The sequence below is a fragment of the Dendrobates tinctorius genome, unplaced genomic scaffold (assembly GCF_039654945.1).
Source record: "Dendrobates tinctorius isolate UK_male_01 unplaced genomic scaffold, ASM3965494v1 ptg000060l, whole genome shotgun sequence".
Taxonomy (NCBI): Eukaryota; Metazoa; Chordata; class Amphibia; order Anura; family Dendrobatidae; genus Dendrobates; species Dendrobates tinctorius.
This window is the reverse complement of record NW_027361728.1, coordinates 62,107,648-62,122,745: the sequence shown is the minus strand read 5'-3', so window position 1 is coordinate 62,122,745 and position 15,098 is coordinate 62,107,648. Positions and strand designations below refer to the sequence as shown.

Genomic DNA, 15,098 nt, shown 5'->3' with positions numbered 1-15,098 from the left:
GGACAGGAAGCTGTAGAACAACAGAAATAGTAAAGTTTAGAATGGCTAAAGTAAAAAAAAATCAGTTACATGCCGACCAAACTTGGTAGGAAATGAGAGAGAAGAACACACACATATTTGGTGGCACAATGACTAAGTGATATGCAGGACATATTAGATGTAACATTCTGCTGTGCCAGGTGAAACATATTTGGAGTAAGATGAGGGCATTAAACTTTGTCCAAGAAGGCCAAAAAACATAATTTAGCACACACATTAGGAACATAGAGAATGTGGTTGTGTAGTACATACCGTATTGTGAGTAGAAGTCGCTCCTCTGCAGATATGGCTTTGCGCATCCTTGTGTCCTGAAAGGTTATCTCAGGGCGCACTGTCTCCAAGAGTCGATCAAATGTGGAAATGCTCAAGTGACAGTACTGGTAAAATTTATCCGGATGCTCCCGCAGAGAAGAATAGAGGCGGTGAAAATGACCTCTTGTGAGTCGTTGCCTCAAAAGTGGATGGACCCACATGCGTCTCCTCCTCTGCGGATCCACTATCACAGGATATGGTTGCCCAAAATGCCGTGACAAAAGCCAGGTAAAGAGAACCTGCTCAGTTGTATTGAATCGCAGACCCTCTGCCATGCTGCACAAAGAACACCAACACACCTCGTGAAAGCAAGGTGACAAATGTACAGAATGTAGGCATCCACCTGTTTCTGAGTGTCTAAATAGGGTGCAGGCTAATGATTTAAATTGTTTGCAGGCCTCAAAACCGTTAAATGTCCATTTTGCAAGGCTGCGAGAAAATCTCGCCATACGGATTGCATACGGATGCCACACGGATTACAAATGGATGCAGACATGCGCAAAATACGCGACCTCACCTTGCTTACGGATGACCTACGGAGCACTATTTAGTGGTCATTCATCCGTATTACGCAAGTAAACTACGGACCGTATTTTGCTCAGGTTAGTGTGACTCCGGCCTTACTCTGGATGTAGGTGATTCGTTCGAAGGAAGGGAGAGTGAAGCCAGCGCTAACTGGCCGCAGGGATCGTGTGACATAATAATGTCATGCAATCCCTGGGACAGTGAATACCAACCCCGCTGGAACGGCGCCAGCATCAGAGGTGAGAATAAGTGTTATTATTTTACAAAGTGGAAACATAGGGACACTGGTGTATCCCATAATGCTCAGTGTTGTAATGTGAAATTTATTCCATCAGTAACAAGCAGCCATGGCTAGTGGCTATCCATTTACAAAGAGCACTAAGTCAAAAGTGTGGACCTTTTCCATCTGACATTTGTGACTTGGTTGTTTGTCATTAAAGATATGTGCACATGATCAGGAATGGCTCAGGATTTGACACAGGTGAAATCTGCACCAAATCTGCATCTGAGGTCACAGACAGGTCACCTGCATTTTTGATGCATTTTTCCGCATGCGTTTTTGATGCGTGCGTTTGTTTGTCACTTGAAATAAAGCTAATTGAAAGTTGTCTTCTGGGAAGAAAAAAAAGTGATTTCCAGTTTGCAGATATATTGAGGTATGTTCCCATGGTCAGTAAACACTGCGGGTTGGATGCTGTGTACATCTGCAATGTCCAACCTGCAGCATCCAGCTGTTACAGCATAATGGATGGAATTTCAAGAAATCCCACGTCAACTATGCGTGCACCGATGTCCGCGGCTCACTCGCAGAGACAAACATGCGGTGCATCTTTCCAGACCGCGGCATGTCTATTTATGTAGCAGCGTAAATTACCAATTCACTATCATTAGATATGGTAAAACCGTATTATCTTCCTTATCACATGCATATTAAGTGCGGGAATGCAGCTTACTACACATGTACACTAATTTACATAATGGTGACTCTTGTGACACAGCCAGAAGTACAGGACACAGGAAGTGGAGGAAAGCACAGAGACAGGTCCCCTCCTTTTTAATAAATAATTTAAAAAAATAGCGTAGGGTCCCCCTATATTTGTTAATCAGCCAGAGTAAAGCAGACTACTGGGACTGGTATTTCAGGCTGGTAAGGATCCGATATCCATGAACCTTACCAGCCTGATAATACCAGGCTGCAGCAGTTTGGTTACCTTTGAAGGTTAGCAGAAATCGTGGGATCCCTCTAAAAAAAATAGCGTTGGATCCCCCTATTTTTGTTAACCAGCCAAGGAAAAAGCAGACAGCTGCGGCCTGGTATTCTCCGTCTGACAAGGCCCATGGATTTTGGCCCTCACCAGCCTAAAAATAGCTGCCCGCAGCAGCCCCACAATTGGCACATTCAAAGATGCACCAATTGTGGCACTTTACCCAGCTCTTCCCACTTGCTCTGTAGCATTGGCAAGTGGGGTAATATTTGTGGGGTTGATGTCACCTTTGTATTGTCAGGTGACATCAAGCCCATGGATTAGTAATGGAGAAGCGTCTATAAGACACCCATCCATTACTAATCCTATAGTTGTATGATAAGTAAAGACACAGCCAGAATAAAGTCCTTTAATTGAAATAATGACACAGACTCCTTTAATAGATCATAATTAAACCATAATTACTGCATCGTCTATTCTACTGACGCCCTCATTGTCCTGTAAGAGAAATAAAATAAAAAAGCAACAGTATACTTACCTGTTCACCGGGAAGATATACATACTGTCCCACGACGAGTCCATTAGCTCTGCAGTATTGGTCAATATATTTGATTGACCCCCAGGCGAGGGGCAACCTCCACTACTTGGGATAGTATCAGTGACCACCACCATGTATAGGTTAACACTAGTGACAAGGATTATTGTTAAAAACCCCTTATATTAGATGTTGATTCTATAGTATTGAGTGAGATTCCAATAATAAATAATTGGCATTAGCCACTATTGAACCAGCAGGCAGTCTAAAGTTAGTCCGCAGTCTGCAAACATTGATCTGCTGATCATTAGGTCATAGGATCTGATGACCACGTCCATGCTCTCTGGCGCTATTCACCACCGGTATTCTCCGTGGGGGTCATCACCATCTTTGCTTTGCCGCTATATATTTATGTGCGGCTTAGCACAGGCTGGGTTCAGTAACACCTGCCGCTCAAGTACATATGCGGCCAGAAAGGAGAGACAGTGTGCTGATCAATCAAGTCTCCCTCAGCACTGGAAACACTGCCTGCGTCTCATAAAGTATGAGACAGTGCAGGGATCGAGACAGATTTAATAAACATACGTGTGAATGAACGGCAGCGTGGCTGGGACTCCATTCCTCTTCATTTAATCTATCTCTGAGTCCATTATCTAATCGGTACCTAGTGGATTATAGTGGTGATTATAGCACAATAATTCACGCACTATGATCCAATGTACATCTTTATGTAGATGTATGGTTATTTTTTTTAATACAAGTTATCAGAATTATAATTATTAAACAATACTGATAAAAGTTAAATGTTAAATTCCCTTTCCTCCCTAATTGCCCAGTTTGTTCCTCCCCCATAACACGGTGGCTGGTTACATGTGGTCATCCAGATAAAGTCTGGAACTCCTTATGTACAGTAAAGATTAGTAAGCGTAACCCTTTTCTCGAAGCCATGACTTGATCAGGTTCGGAGTATGAGCTTACAGTGGGGTCTGTCACAGTACAGTTCATGTAGAAGTTCATCAGAGCTTCTTCTTTAACAATATGGAGGGGTCTTAAGTTACTTATCTGAAAAATCTCCATGGTATTAATCCCTGCTGCTTTTTCTATTTCCGTTTCAATTTCCCAGCGTCTGATGCTTTCCCTCTTCTGTTCTGCTGCATCCTTACACTGCTTCCCTTTCCTTGTTATACTCCCCTTTATATAGATGTATCCTACCTCACTTATTTCCCATTGGCTTCGTTATTTAGTGGTACATAGCATTTTCAACCCCCTCCCAATATAGAATAGTATGTAATCACTATTAGCATTTGCAGAATCATTGAAAATATGATGCAATTCGAAGTTAAGATCATATTTGCCATTATGTAAACATTGATGATAACCATGCAGAATCAATTTTGATCAAATATAGTTTAATCATTAAGCCGAGATCATTTTGTGCCTTTACGCTATAGATTATTTATTACTACTGCCCAGAAACAGAAGGTTTTGTAACAATTATTCTCACATGTAAAGTTTACAAGTCTCTCATAGAGAACAAAGCTGAGTGCTTCTGTGTATGCAGAGTAGGGGAAGATAGCCGTCAGTCAGATAATCGGCTGACAGCTGTCTAAAGTGTATGGGCATCCTAAAGCCCCCGTTGCACATAGCGATATCGCTAGCAATATCACTGTAATGTCACCGATTTTGTGACGTAGAAGCGATATTGCTAGCGATATCGCTACATGTGATACTTACCTCCGACCGGCTCCCCCGCTGTTCATCGCTGGTCGCGCAAAAACGTCCTGGACCATTTCTCGTCGGGCGCTTCCTGCTGGGCTTCCTGTGGCGCCAACGAGCGACGCGTGGACGTGGGCGGGAGGACATCAGGATCGCCGCGTCTGACAGGTAAGTAGCGACCCCCGACCGCTGCTATGTCGCTGGTGAGATCTGCCTGTGTGGCAGCTCACTAGCGACAACTTAGCGATGCACCAGCGATCCATATCGTTGTCGGGATCGCTGGTGCATCGCTAAATGTAATGGTACACTAACGTCCCTACCTTGCAAATAAAAGGCCCCAGAGGTGTAGCTAGGGATTCAGATAAGCGGGGTCAAAATATCTGAGTGGGCCCCTAACCAGGTAACCTTGATTACATCTCCGCAACTTAATTGTGAGTATAGGGCAGTGAGACCGAGTGCCCAAACTGCAATCCAAAACCCACTTATTTTTCGCAACGTGCCCTGAATACTGAGGTTTTGGATTAGAAAGACAGCTCGTACATTAGTGTGCTATAGAGTCAATATCAAAGAGCTTGTAAACGCTGCACTCCAAGGCTACGATACTAGCCACCAATTGTAGTGGAAGTCTGTTCTTGAGAATGAAGAGTATTTTTAATCAAAAGTAAAACTGCAAAGTTGTTTGTTTTTACAACCTCTTTGCAATTGTAACCCTTTATCATGATGAGGCAGGGATATCAAACTCAAATACACTGAGGGCCGAAGTTAAAAGCTTGCAGAAAGTTGCAGGCCAACCTTGATATTTGTTAAAAAAAATGTCTACAATTGAGGAAGTTTTTCCTTATCAAATAAAACGATTAACTTTTGGAATTATAGTGTAATATAATATGTTATGTAACAGCAGTAAAAAACATATGGCCCAATGGGCTAATTTACATATGTAATAACAAAGGATAAAGAAATCTTGAATAAAACAGATAATAAGGTATGATGCAAACAAAACTGCTCCCAAACACAGTATGATACCCCCACAGTGAACTCCTCCAAACGCACAGCATGATGACCGTACTGTACCCCCTTCCTTAGTTCCCCCAGCAAAAAATGGTGACCCCCATCACAGTATGTTTCTCCAACTGTAATCACCACACAGCCCTCCATACAGTATAACGGGCACATAAAGTCCTCCATACAGTACAATAGCTCCACATAGTCCTGCATAAAGTGTAATGGGCCCCACATAGGGCTTCTTGCAGTATAATGGCCTTACATAGTGCTCCATACTGTATAATGTCCCTACGCGTTGCTCCATATTGTATAATGACCCCACGTGATGCTACCATACTGTATAATGGCCCCACATAATGTTTCATACTGTATAATGTGCCTACATAGTGCTCCATACAGTATAATGGCCTCACATAAAAAAAGTATATACCCATGTATAAGCCTACCCGAGTGTATGCCGAGGCACCTAATTTTGACACGAAAACTTGGAAAACGTATTGACTCGAGTATAAAATGAGTATACACTGTCCCCTTAACCCTGTTCTGGTACGCATGGTTCTTCATCCCCATCCTTGTCTGCATGGCTCCTTATCCCCATCCTTGCCTGCATGGCTCCTCAATCCTGTCCTGGTATGCATGGCTCCTTATCCCTATCCTTTTATGCATGGCTTCTTCTCCCCCTCCTGGTATGCATGGCTCCTTAACCCAATCCTTGTCTACATGGTTCCTCATCTCTATCCTTGCATGCATGGCTCCTTATCCCCATCCTTGTATGCATGGTTTATCATCCCTATCCATGCATGCATGGTTCCTCATCCCTATCCTGGTATGCATGGCTCCTCATCCCTTTCCTGTATACATGGCCCCTTGTTCCTGTGCAAGTAGCATCTGCTGCTGATCGATCACGTGTCCCCGCTCATTAAGGTAGTGAATATTCACCTCTCTCCACGCCTATGGGAGTGGAGAGAGGTGAATATTCATTACCTTAATGAGCGGGCACCCGTGAAAGTCCGGCAGCTGCTGGACACCAGCCGCTGCAGCTGAAACTACGCACTATAAGAGAAATGAATGCTCACTGCCAGTACAGTGAATATTAATTTCTCTTTAGCAGCGGGCACAGCACAAGGGTTAGCCGCAGCCACCGGCTCCAGCCTTCTGTGACCCACTGCTCCACCGCGCCCCCTCCCCCGCTTTCTTCTAGTCTTGAGGAGATGGCGCGCGTGCCCACCGAGAGGGCTGTGCATGCTCCCTCTGGCACGCGTGCCATAGGTTCGCCGCCACTGGTATGGGGGAACCTCAGTAGTTGACCATTCTGTTACTGAAAATTAATCACTATACAAAAACTAACACCAATATTATCATCAGATGGTGACAATTTAGTGGTAGATACCAGTCCTGCACAACGAATAAGATCACAATACAGTTATATGTAGTGAGTTATAGAGGACATTCTTTCTGATGGAATCGTTCACTTTTCCCATCTTTCCCATCTTGCCCAGACTGATATGACAACTTCTCTAGCCAAGACTTGTCTGCACAGCTTACAATAAAGACACATTTGACTTCTCACATTTCCAGCAGCGTTTTCATCTATCCACAACCTGCACAAACTCCTCATCCTGCCATCACCCGAATATGGAGCCGCTGCTGCCATGTTTCGCTGGAGTCACACTGCCATAATTCTCGTGCGAGAATCACATCATAAAACTTGCCCTGGCCGGCACCTCTCCTGACCTGAGCTTGAAAACTGCATAGTAATCCATTATGCTGTCATGCTCAGGTCAGGAGAGGTGCCGGCCAGTCCGTGAAGTGCGATGCGATTATCGCACGAGAAATATGGCAGTGTGACTCCAGCCTTACTGCACTTGTTTGATGCAATAACAGTGGTCCTCTTAGTGCCCCAAATGCCCCTTACAAAGTAAAATGCATCTGTTTAGCCCTCCTAAATGGTAAAATTGCTCCCTAGAAAATATTAATGCCCTGTGTAAGGGCCCTAGAAAACAGTGTCCACATTTTCTCCTTAGAAAATAATAATGCCCCTTATGCACCTTTGATGGTCACAATACTCTGAGGGACTCCATAGCAATAACGCTTCTTAAGAGCCCACTTAAGATTTATTAACGTCCTCCTAGTCCCCCTACGTACAGCTCCTCTATAAACAGTTGATGGGCCCAGAGCTCCCCTGTACACAGTATGATGGGCCCAGAGCTCCTCTGTACACAGTATGATGGGCCCAGAGCTCCCCTGTACACAGTGTAATGGACCAAAGCTCACCTCTGCACAATATGATGCCTCCACAGCTCCTCTATTCATAGTGTGATACCCACAGCTCCCATATATACAGTTTAATGCCCCCACAGCTATCCTATACACAATAAGATGAGCCCACAGCTCCCGTATACAAAGTATGATGGACCCACAGCTACTCTATACATAATATGATGTCCCCATTGCTTCCCCAAAACACAGTATAATGACTACCATCATGACCCCCACACTGTATAATGGCCCCCATAATAGCTCCCACACTGTAACACTGTTTTATGGTCCCACAGTTTATAATAGCCCCTACACTGTATAATAGCCCCAACACTGTATGAGGGCCCCCCACAGTAGCCCCCACACTGTATAATTGCTCCCACACTTTACAGTATGATGGTCCCCATAGTAGTCTTCAAGCTGTATAATGAACCCCACATTAGCTGTCACACTATATGATGGCCTCCATTTGTCCCCACACTGTATGATGGTCCCACACAGTAGCTTGCACACTGTCATTGTGCCGGCACATGCACAGGATGTCAGAGTCTCCGCGCTGATACAGTTAGGAATGGTAGTAGCTCCGCCTGGGCCCCTCTGAGCGTGGGTCCTGAGGCAACGAAACCCGCTGCCCCCATGTAACTACTCTAGTGCTAAAGCCTTTTTAAGAACCAATTAGCCTATCAGTTTGGGGTTTTTTGGAGGGTGGGAGAAAACAAAAGCAAACATCGGGAGAATGTACAGATTCCTTGCAGATGTTGTCTTTGGTCAGAAACATAGGACAGTGCTGCCAAGCAACAGTACTACAACATTGAGCCCATAGCTGATCATACTATCGCTGGTGGCATCTATCTACAAGTGTGGAAGACTACCTATCTCCTACTGTACTTCCTATACACTGCTATGTTTGGTCATGACGATTAGGTTATCTTGTCTATGCAGAATTAGCACACTTTTCCGGAGGAACACATGGAAGCTGAAAGTTCGCTATGGAAAGATTTTTCTTGAATAGCCATGACTTAATTTCTCCATCTAATTCATTGCCGGCGTCTGCGGGAATCGCACTGCACTTGGGTGATATCTGAATGCAGTCCGATGTTTCATACTCACCCATAGACTTGGATAGGTGAGTGCGATCCGATTCTAGGATGCCATCACAGCATGCTGCGTTTGTTTTCGCATACCGAATCGGCATGAGAAAATAATCATAGATGTGAGCTGCCCCGAAGAATAACACTTGACTGAGTGCAACCCAATTTTTTATTAAATTGCACCTGTCTGATTTATTCACTCGTGTGAGCGAGTCCTTAGGACAAAGCCTCTTCAAACTTTACTAGATGTTTTTGAGGGGGTCTTATTGCCGCCTGAGAGATTTGCCAACTCTTCCAGGAGGTCTCCCTTTATACCAGGAGCCTCCAGTTGTTGTGGCAGGGTTGGCAAGCTTGACAATAAGACCGGGGTCACACTTGCGAGAAACTCGCACGAGTCTCACACCTCAATGCCTGGCACTGCCGCCGGCACTCGGGACCGGAGCGCTCAGCTGCATAGAAATACATGGAGCCGTACACTTCATCCTCGAGTGCCAATGGCAATGTCGGTCATTGAGGTGCGAGATTCGTGTGAGTTTCTCACAAGTCTGACCCCCGCCTAAGCAGGAGTAGACCTATCTGGCTACCACATCCCCCATCTTCCCTGCAAGGGTAGACTGCAACAACATGTACTAAAGTTATCGTACTCAAAAACTTTGGTCATTGCTCGTGATAAATATTTTTTTTTTTTACACAGGAAAATAATAAGAAAACACTTGCATGTCAAAGTTGCTTCAAGGTTAAGCCTGAATCAGAGCCTGAAGACATCTGGTTGGACCTGGCGACAATTAAGTAACTGTCTCTTAACAGAGTATGTATTTCAGCAGAGTCCTCCATGAATATAGTGTAGAGATCTGAAATAGGAGCCTTTCTTCATGTCAGAAACCAGACAGGCACTGCCCCCAATTCTGGGCCAGTTTGTCCTTCCATGGGGCCAGTCTGCCGTTACAAAACATGACAGGCATTGTGTTGCACCATTTCCGGAAAGCTTTTGAATGACTGATCTGCTTGCACAATGCACAGAAAAACGGATGACTTTCAAATAATATCTTTTCAACAGATGCTTTCATGTAAAGAAAGGCCATCATCTCATTTAGGCTTTCCACACTTTAATCATTTGTCTATAATCTTTCTTATGAGAAAAAGCCCCTTGAATGAGAATTTCATTATCTGAATATTTGCACATGTTCCTTATCGCATCGGGAGCAGGTTTTTTTTTCTTTTTCATTATTTCCTAAAGGTATTTTGTGTGTATTCTAGGGCACGTGAGTGATGTGAATGTAATGTTCATTGGTGTTTCGAGAACAATGGCTTTTTTATGTATTTCCCACTAAAGAACACCAATGACTTAATTCATTTTCCACCCAAATTCCTTCTTGACTTCACAATAGGTCTAAGGATATATGGTCCCTATGACTAACACTATACAGCATTCACATATCGGTAATAATTTATTAAAAACAATAGCTCTGAGCAGTATATCACGAACGCTTGGCAGACAACACAGACCCTTTTACCTGGAATGTATTGCGAACTGCCCAGAAGCGGCAGCCGCATATATCAAATACATATCTGTAAGGAAGAAAGAAATTGGTAGATTTCAAAGCATGTGGATAAAATGAAATATGCTTATAGGGGGGACATAAGGAAAATCTTTGAAGGTCTGTGCTTTAATCCTTACATTCTTTATTGGTGCAGTCATGTTAGTATCTTGAAAACATCAAATCAGAATAATGTAGTCAATTCTATGGTCTGATAATGAGGTGAGGAGTGAAAGGACAAGTAGAAACCCTGATCAATCCATAGCGCATCAAGGAATAAAGAAGACATTTGCATGGAATACTGGGCTACTGTAAGATTTCTGTACCAGCCTAATAGATACATGGCCACCCAGCACCTACAGATTATCTGTTTGTACCTGCATATTAACAATGAATACCATTCATGGAAACTGATAAGTAACAGATTATTATTATTATTATTACACCTACTACATATTGAGATAGGATATTTGAGCTGGGAATACCCATTTAAAGGTCAATAACTTTAAAAGAAAGGGTCCATTCCCATATGGCACTACCTGGTGTTCAAACTGTAGAGCAGGGGTGGGGAATCTTTTTTCGGCCACGGGCCATTTGCATATTTATACCATCCTTTGGGGGCCGTACAAACTCCGCCCACAAAGTACATCCTGACTCTAGCACTGGTGTCAGGACATAATCTTTCATTGCATGCCCTTCAGTGTTCAGTAGTGAACACTGCGTGTGTGTGCTAAGAGAGCAAGAATAAATTAATGAGCTTGTGGCAAACAAAATACAGTTCCCTGCCCAAGAATGCAGTCCCTGAGAATCTGCTCGGGGGCCAGATAAAAGGTCATCGAGGGCCGTAAATGGCCTGATGGAGGGCTGTAGACTTCCTCCATGAATGCCCGCCCCTGCTCCTCCTCCAGTTAGCTCCGCCTATTTCTGCATGCGGCCTGCATACCTTATCTTTAACATTGGGTACGCAGGCCGTGCCGCGGTATGTGGATGCCCCCGCATGTGTCGTTTTGACGGTGCGGCAATCCGCGTAGAATGCATCATGTTGGAATTTTATGCGGGCGCCGCATCGTCAAAACGAGGAATGCCTCATGAAGCCGCATGCAGAAATAGGTGGAGCTAACCGGAGGAGGCGGGGCGGGGGCAGGACTTCACGGAGGAAGTCCGCAGCCCTCCGTACGCAAATGTGAAACTTGCCTAAGTCCACCTAATGAACTGAGTGCGATGGACACACATGCTCAGTGACTCTCCCCACAGCCAGGGGTCTGCGTAGGATATGAACACTGCACATGCTCCCTCAGTCTTTTATTGTTTTGTTATTTCATGTTTTTACTAGTTACCAAGAAGTTGAATATGATGGATGTCAAACTGTATATGTCACTAAATTATGCAGATAGAGATGTTCCTCTACCAGTTGTTTGACATCTTGATTCTTCCGTCCTCTCCGATATGGTTACCCTACTGCAGACTATGTTTCCCGTGATGCCAAAGTCTCCTCATATGGGTCTTGCTGTTATATTATGGCAGCTAATCATAGATTGGTGATATAGAGCTACTATGAAGGGTCAGCCTGGGCTGGATAAACAGACCTGGTGTGTAGACCCTCTCAGTCCACATACAATATGCCCCCCCCTCTGATTCATATTGCAGAATAGCAGCATATAAAGGTTCAGCAATTTCGTTCAACCTGAGCATGAAGTGGGGACAGGCTTTCTTGTGGTTCAGAGCAGACTTTATCCTATGACATGTTAACTTTAAAAAGGATCTGTCAGTTCCCTTGGAATGTCCTTTATAGCAAATTATTGCATTTCCCATAAAATAACCACTCTGTATCATTTCTTCTCAAGGCTTTGTATTATAATTTTCCTCCTTTATTCCTCTTTGAAATATGTGAACAAGTTAACAAGTGTGTTTTCTCACCTCCACCCCTGTAAAAAGCCTGTTTACCTACAAAGTGTCACTTTCTGATCATCACCGACAAATAATTGTAACACCCATTTTTCAATTAGGCATGGGCTACATGAAGATGGTTTGTTGAACTATTCATTAATTATAACTTGTGTGACTGCTGCAGTCCACAAGATTGTATGCAACACAATATTTTGATGTGTTCAGCAGCTGTAGCTCCATAGTTATAGTTGATAATGGTCAGCTATCGTCATGGTAGTTCACCATTATCCGATCCGTGGGCATTTAAGACCTGGCACCTCCACCTGTCAACAGCTGCCAGTTCCAGCGATGGTTGGATGTAAACAGAGTAAGGGGCCGAAACAACACAGCTCAATGTGCTGTTTAATGGCCGCTCCTTGGTACCGCAAATCAGCTCTATCTAATTGAATGTATATGAAAAGTTGGGGTCAGGTTCAGAGTGGGCAGAAATATAAATATCAGTGTATAAAGTTTGGTCTAATGACTCCATGGCCGTGCCCATTACAGTGCCTCCGGGGCTGAATGGTAAAGTGACTCCACATGTTTTTGCTCATGACAACAATATTGCTTTCATTACAGTTTTTTGTACAAATCATTATATGTATCAGTCTAATTGTTATTTTTATGGTTAAACCATTTTGAAATAACATCTGGTGGCTCAGATGGCCTTGAGCGCTTCCAACAGCTCTTCCTTTCTCTGTATATGCGCGTGTATCCATGACAAATATATATATAGTGGTTGTAAAAGGGCAGGGCGTTGAATGGTAATGTGCTGTGTTCCCTTTTATGATGCACTCCTTGATATGCTGTAAGCAGACAGGACAGGTGCACTATATCAGAGATGTTATTGGCACAACTCCTGCTTTTCTCACTAGTGCCCATCACGTGCCAGGCACGTTGCTCAGGTAAACACAGGCAAACAAGCAAGCAAGTAGCACGATGGCAAAAATCAAAGAGAATAATAAAGGAAACTGTGGATTATTGTTAATGTAATCACTAGCAGGAGTCTAAGGCTACTTTCACACGTCAGTTTTTTTCCAACAGGCAGGATCCGGCTATTTGTTAAAAAAACGGATCTTGCGTAAATTTTGGAGAACTGAAGAAACGGATTCGTTTTTCTGCCGGATCCGTCTAGCAGGTTTATATCTGTTTCCGGGGGGCTGGCCAATTGGATCTGAGCATGCGCAGACTTAAAAAAATGGAACCGGTGGCCGGATCCGTCTTTTTCCGGATCCAGCACATTCCGGCGCCCATAGGCTTCCATTATAGCAAAAAAAGCGGAAGCGCTGTTCAGTTTTTCGTCACAGACAAAAAACGTTACTAGAGATGTTTTTTCCAGACGCCGGAATGAAACATTTAGCTGGATCCGGCGAAAACCTGAAGAAACGGAAGACCATGTGGCATGATCCGGCGCTAATACAATTCAATGAGAGAAAACCGGATCTGGCGGCAGGTTTTGCCGATCCAGTTTTTTAACAAATAGCCGGATCCTGCCTGTCGGAAAAAACCTGATGTGTGAAAGTAGCCTAAGGTGTGATATCAAAGCAAAACAAAACTTTCTGTGAAAATAATAAATTCGGCCCAGGACGTCATTATTCTGCCTGCCGTATGTTAGAGGGATAAAACGAGGCAACATATTGTTCCAGCGGATATCAGGCTCGCCTCTTGACATGCCAGGCAGAATATCTTGGCTCCCGGCAGGTGCTGCTTACGTTGACGCAAACCCTTGGCTATCTCTGTTAACACTTCCTGCCTACTGTTCAGACATCAGAACAGTCAGTTTTTTGTTCTCTCTTTTTTTTCTTGACGATAAAAGCAGTTTGTAATCTGATTGTGTAATTATAGAATACAACTGATTAATTATAACGGTTTTCTTTTCTCCAGATTTACAACAACAGTTGGAAACAGTAAGAACGGATTTCCATAATGTAACTAAAGAAATGCAACACCACAAGGATATTTCCATGTAAGCAGCTTTGCTTTCTATTCCTAAACAAACACCTAATATGACAATTTAGCACAACCGCTTCTCTCGTTGTGACAAGAGCGGTGCGACCCCCTTAATAATATGTTGCAGCTGACTCACAGATATCCGTTGCTTATGAAAGGAATAGCAGATGACATTGACAAAGGTCTGCAACGGTTACTTAGGGAATGTTTCAGATACACTTTGTCACTTAACCCTTTTTACACTGTAGGGAGTAGGACTGCGTAGAGCCCTCTCCTCCTATAACAGGAAGCCACAATACTAACATATCAGTCAGATGTCTTAAAGGGGCGACTAACTCTACATTAGGAAGCTCAAACTTATGCAAGATCTGCAAATACCATTCATTCATAAGCATGTAAATGTTCCTTGAAGTTCTTAGAAGAGATGATGTCAAAGTATTGATAGTAAAGCAATTGTTTCTTTGGACTTTCTGTTAAAATGCCATAGAACAGTGGTGGGGGAACTTCAGGCCTGAGGACTGTAAACAGCCCGCGATGACATTTTCTTTGGCTGCCGGGCAGATCGCAGTGCTCTGACCAGCAGCTGCCTGTTGACGGCTTGCAGCGCTTTAATTTCTTTTTCCTCTGCGGGCCCATAGTGCACACTACTGAACGCTGCAGTGCATACAATGACCAATTACACCCTGATGCTAGCCAATGCCAGGACTTACATTGTGGGCGAGTTAGATTGCAGTGCTCTCCCCTCCCACAGAAGATCGCAGTGGCAGCCTCAGCTTTAGAATCTCCTCCTGTGATGCATGAACTGCAGCCCCATGTCTCCTTGTGATGTATATACCGAAGCCCCAAGTCTCCTCCTGTGATGTATATACCGCAGCCCCATGTCTTCTTCTGTGATGTATATAGCACAACCCCATGTCTCCTCCTGTGATGTATATGCCGCAGCCCCATGTTTCCTCTTGTGATGTATATGCCGTAGCCCCATGTCACCTGTGATGTATGT

The 15,098-nt window shown here is 43.9% G+C and overlaps 1 protein-coding gene across 2 annotated transcripts in view; it reads left to right on the top strand.

Annotated features, from left to right (window-relative positions):
• Positions 1-15,098, top strand: part of LEKR1 (leucine, glutamate and lysine rich 1) — a 268,864-nt gene that overhangs the window by 190,901 nt on the left and 62,865 nt on the right. For both annotated transcript variants that reach the window (XM_073579001.1, XM_073579000.1), the window contains exon 7: positions 14,033-14,114. In XM_073579001.1, coding sequence (XP_073435102.1) covers positions 14,033-14,114 — 82 coding nt within the window. The remainder of the gene's footprint in view (positions 1-14,032; positions 14,115-15,098) is intronic.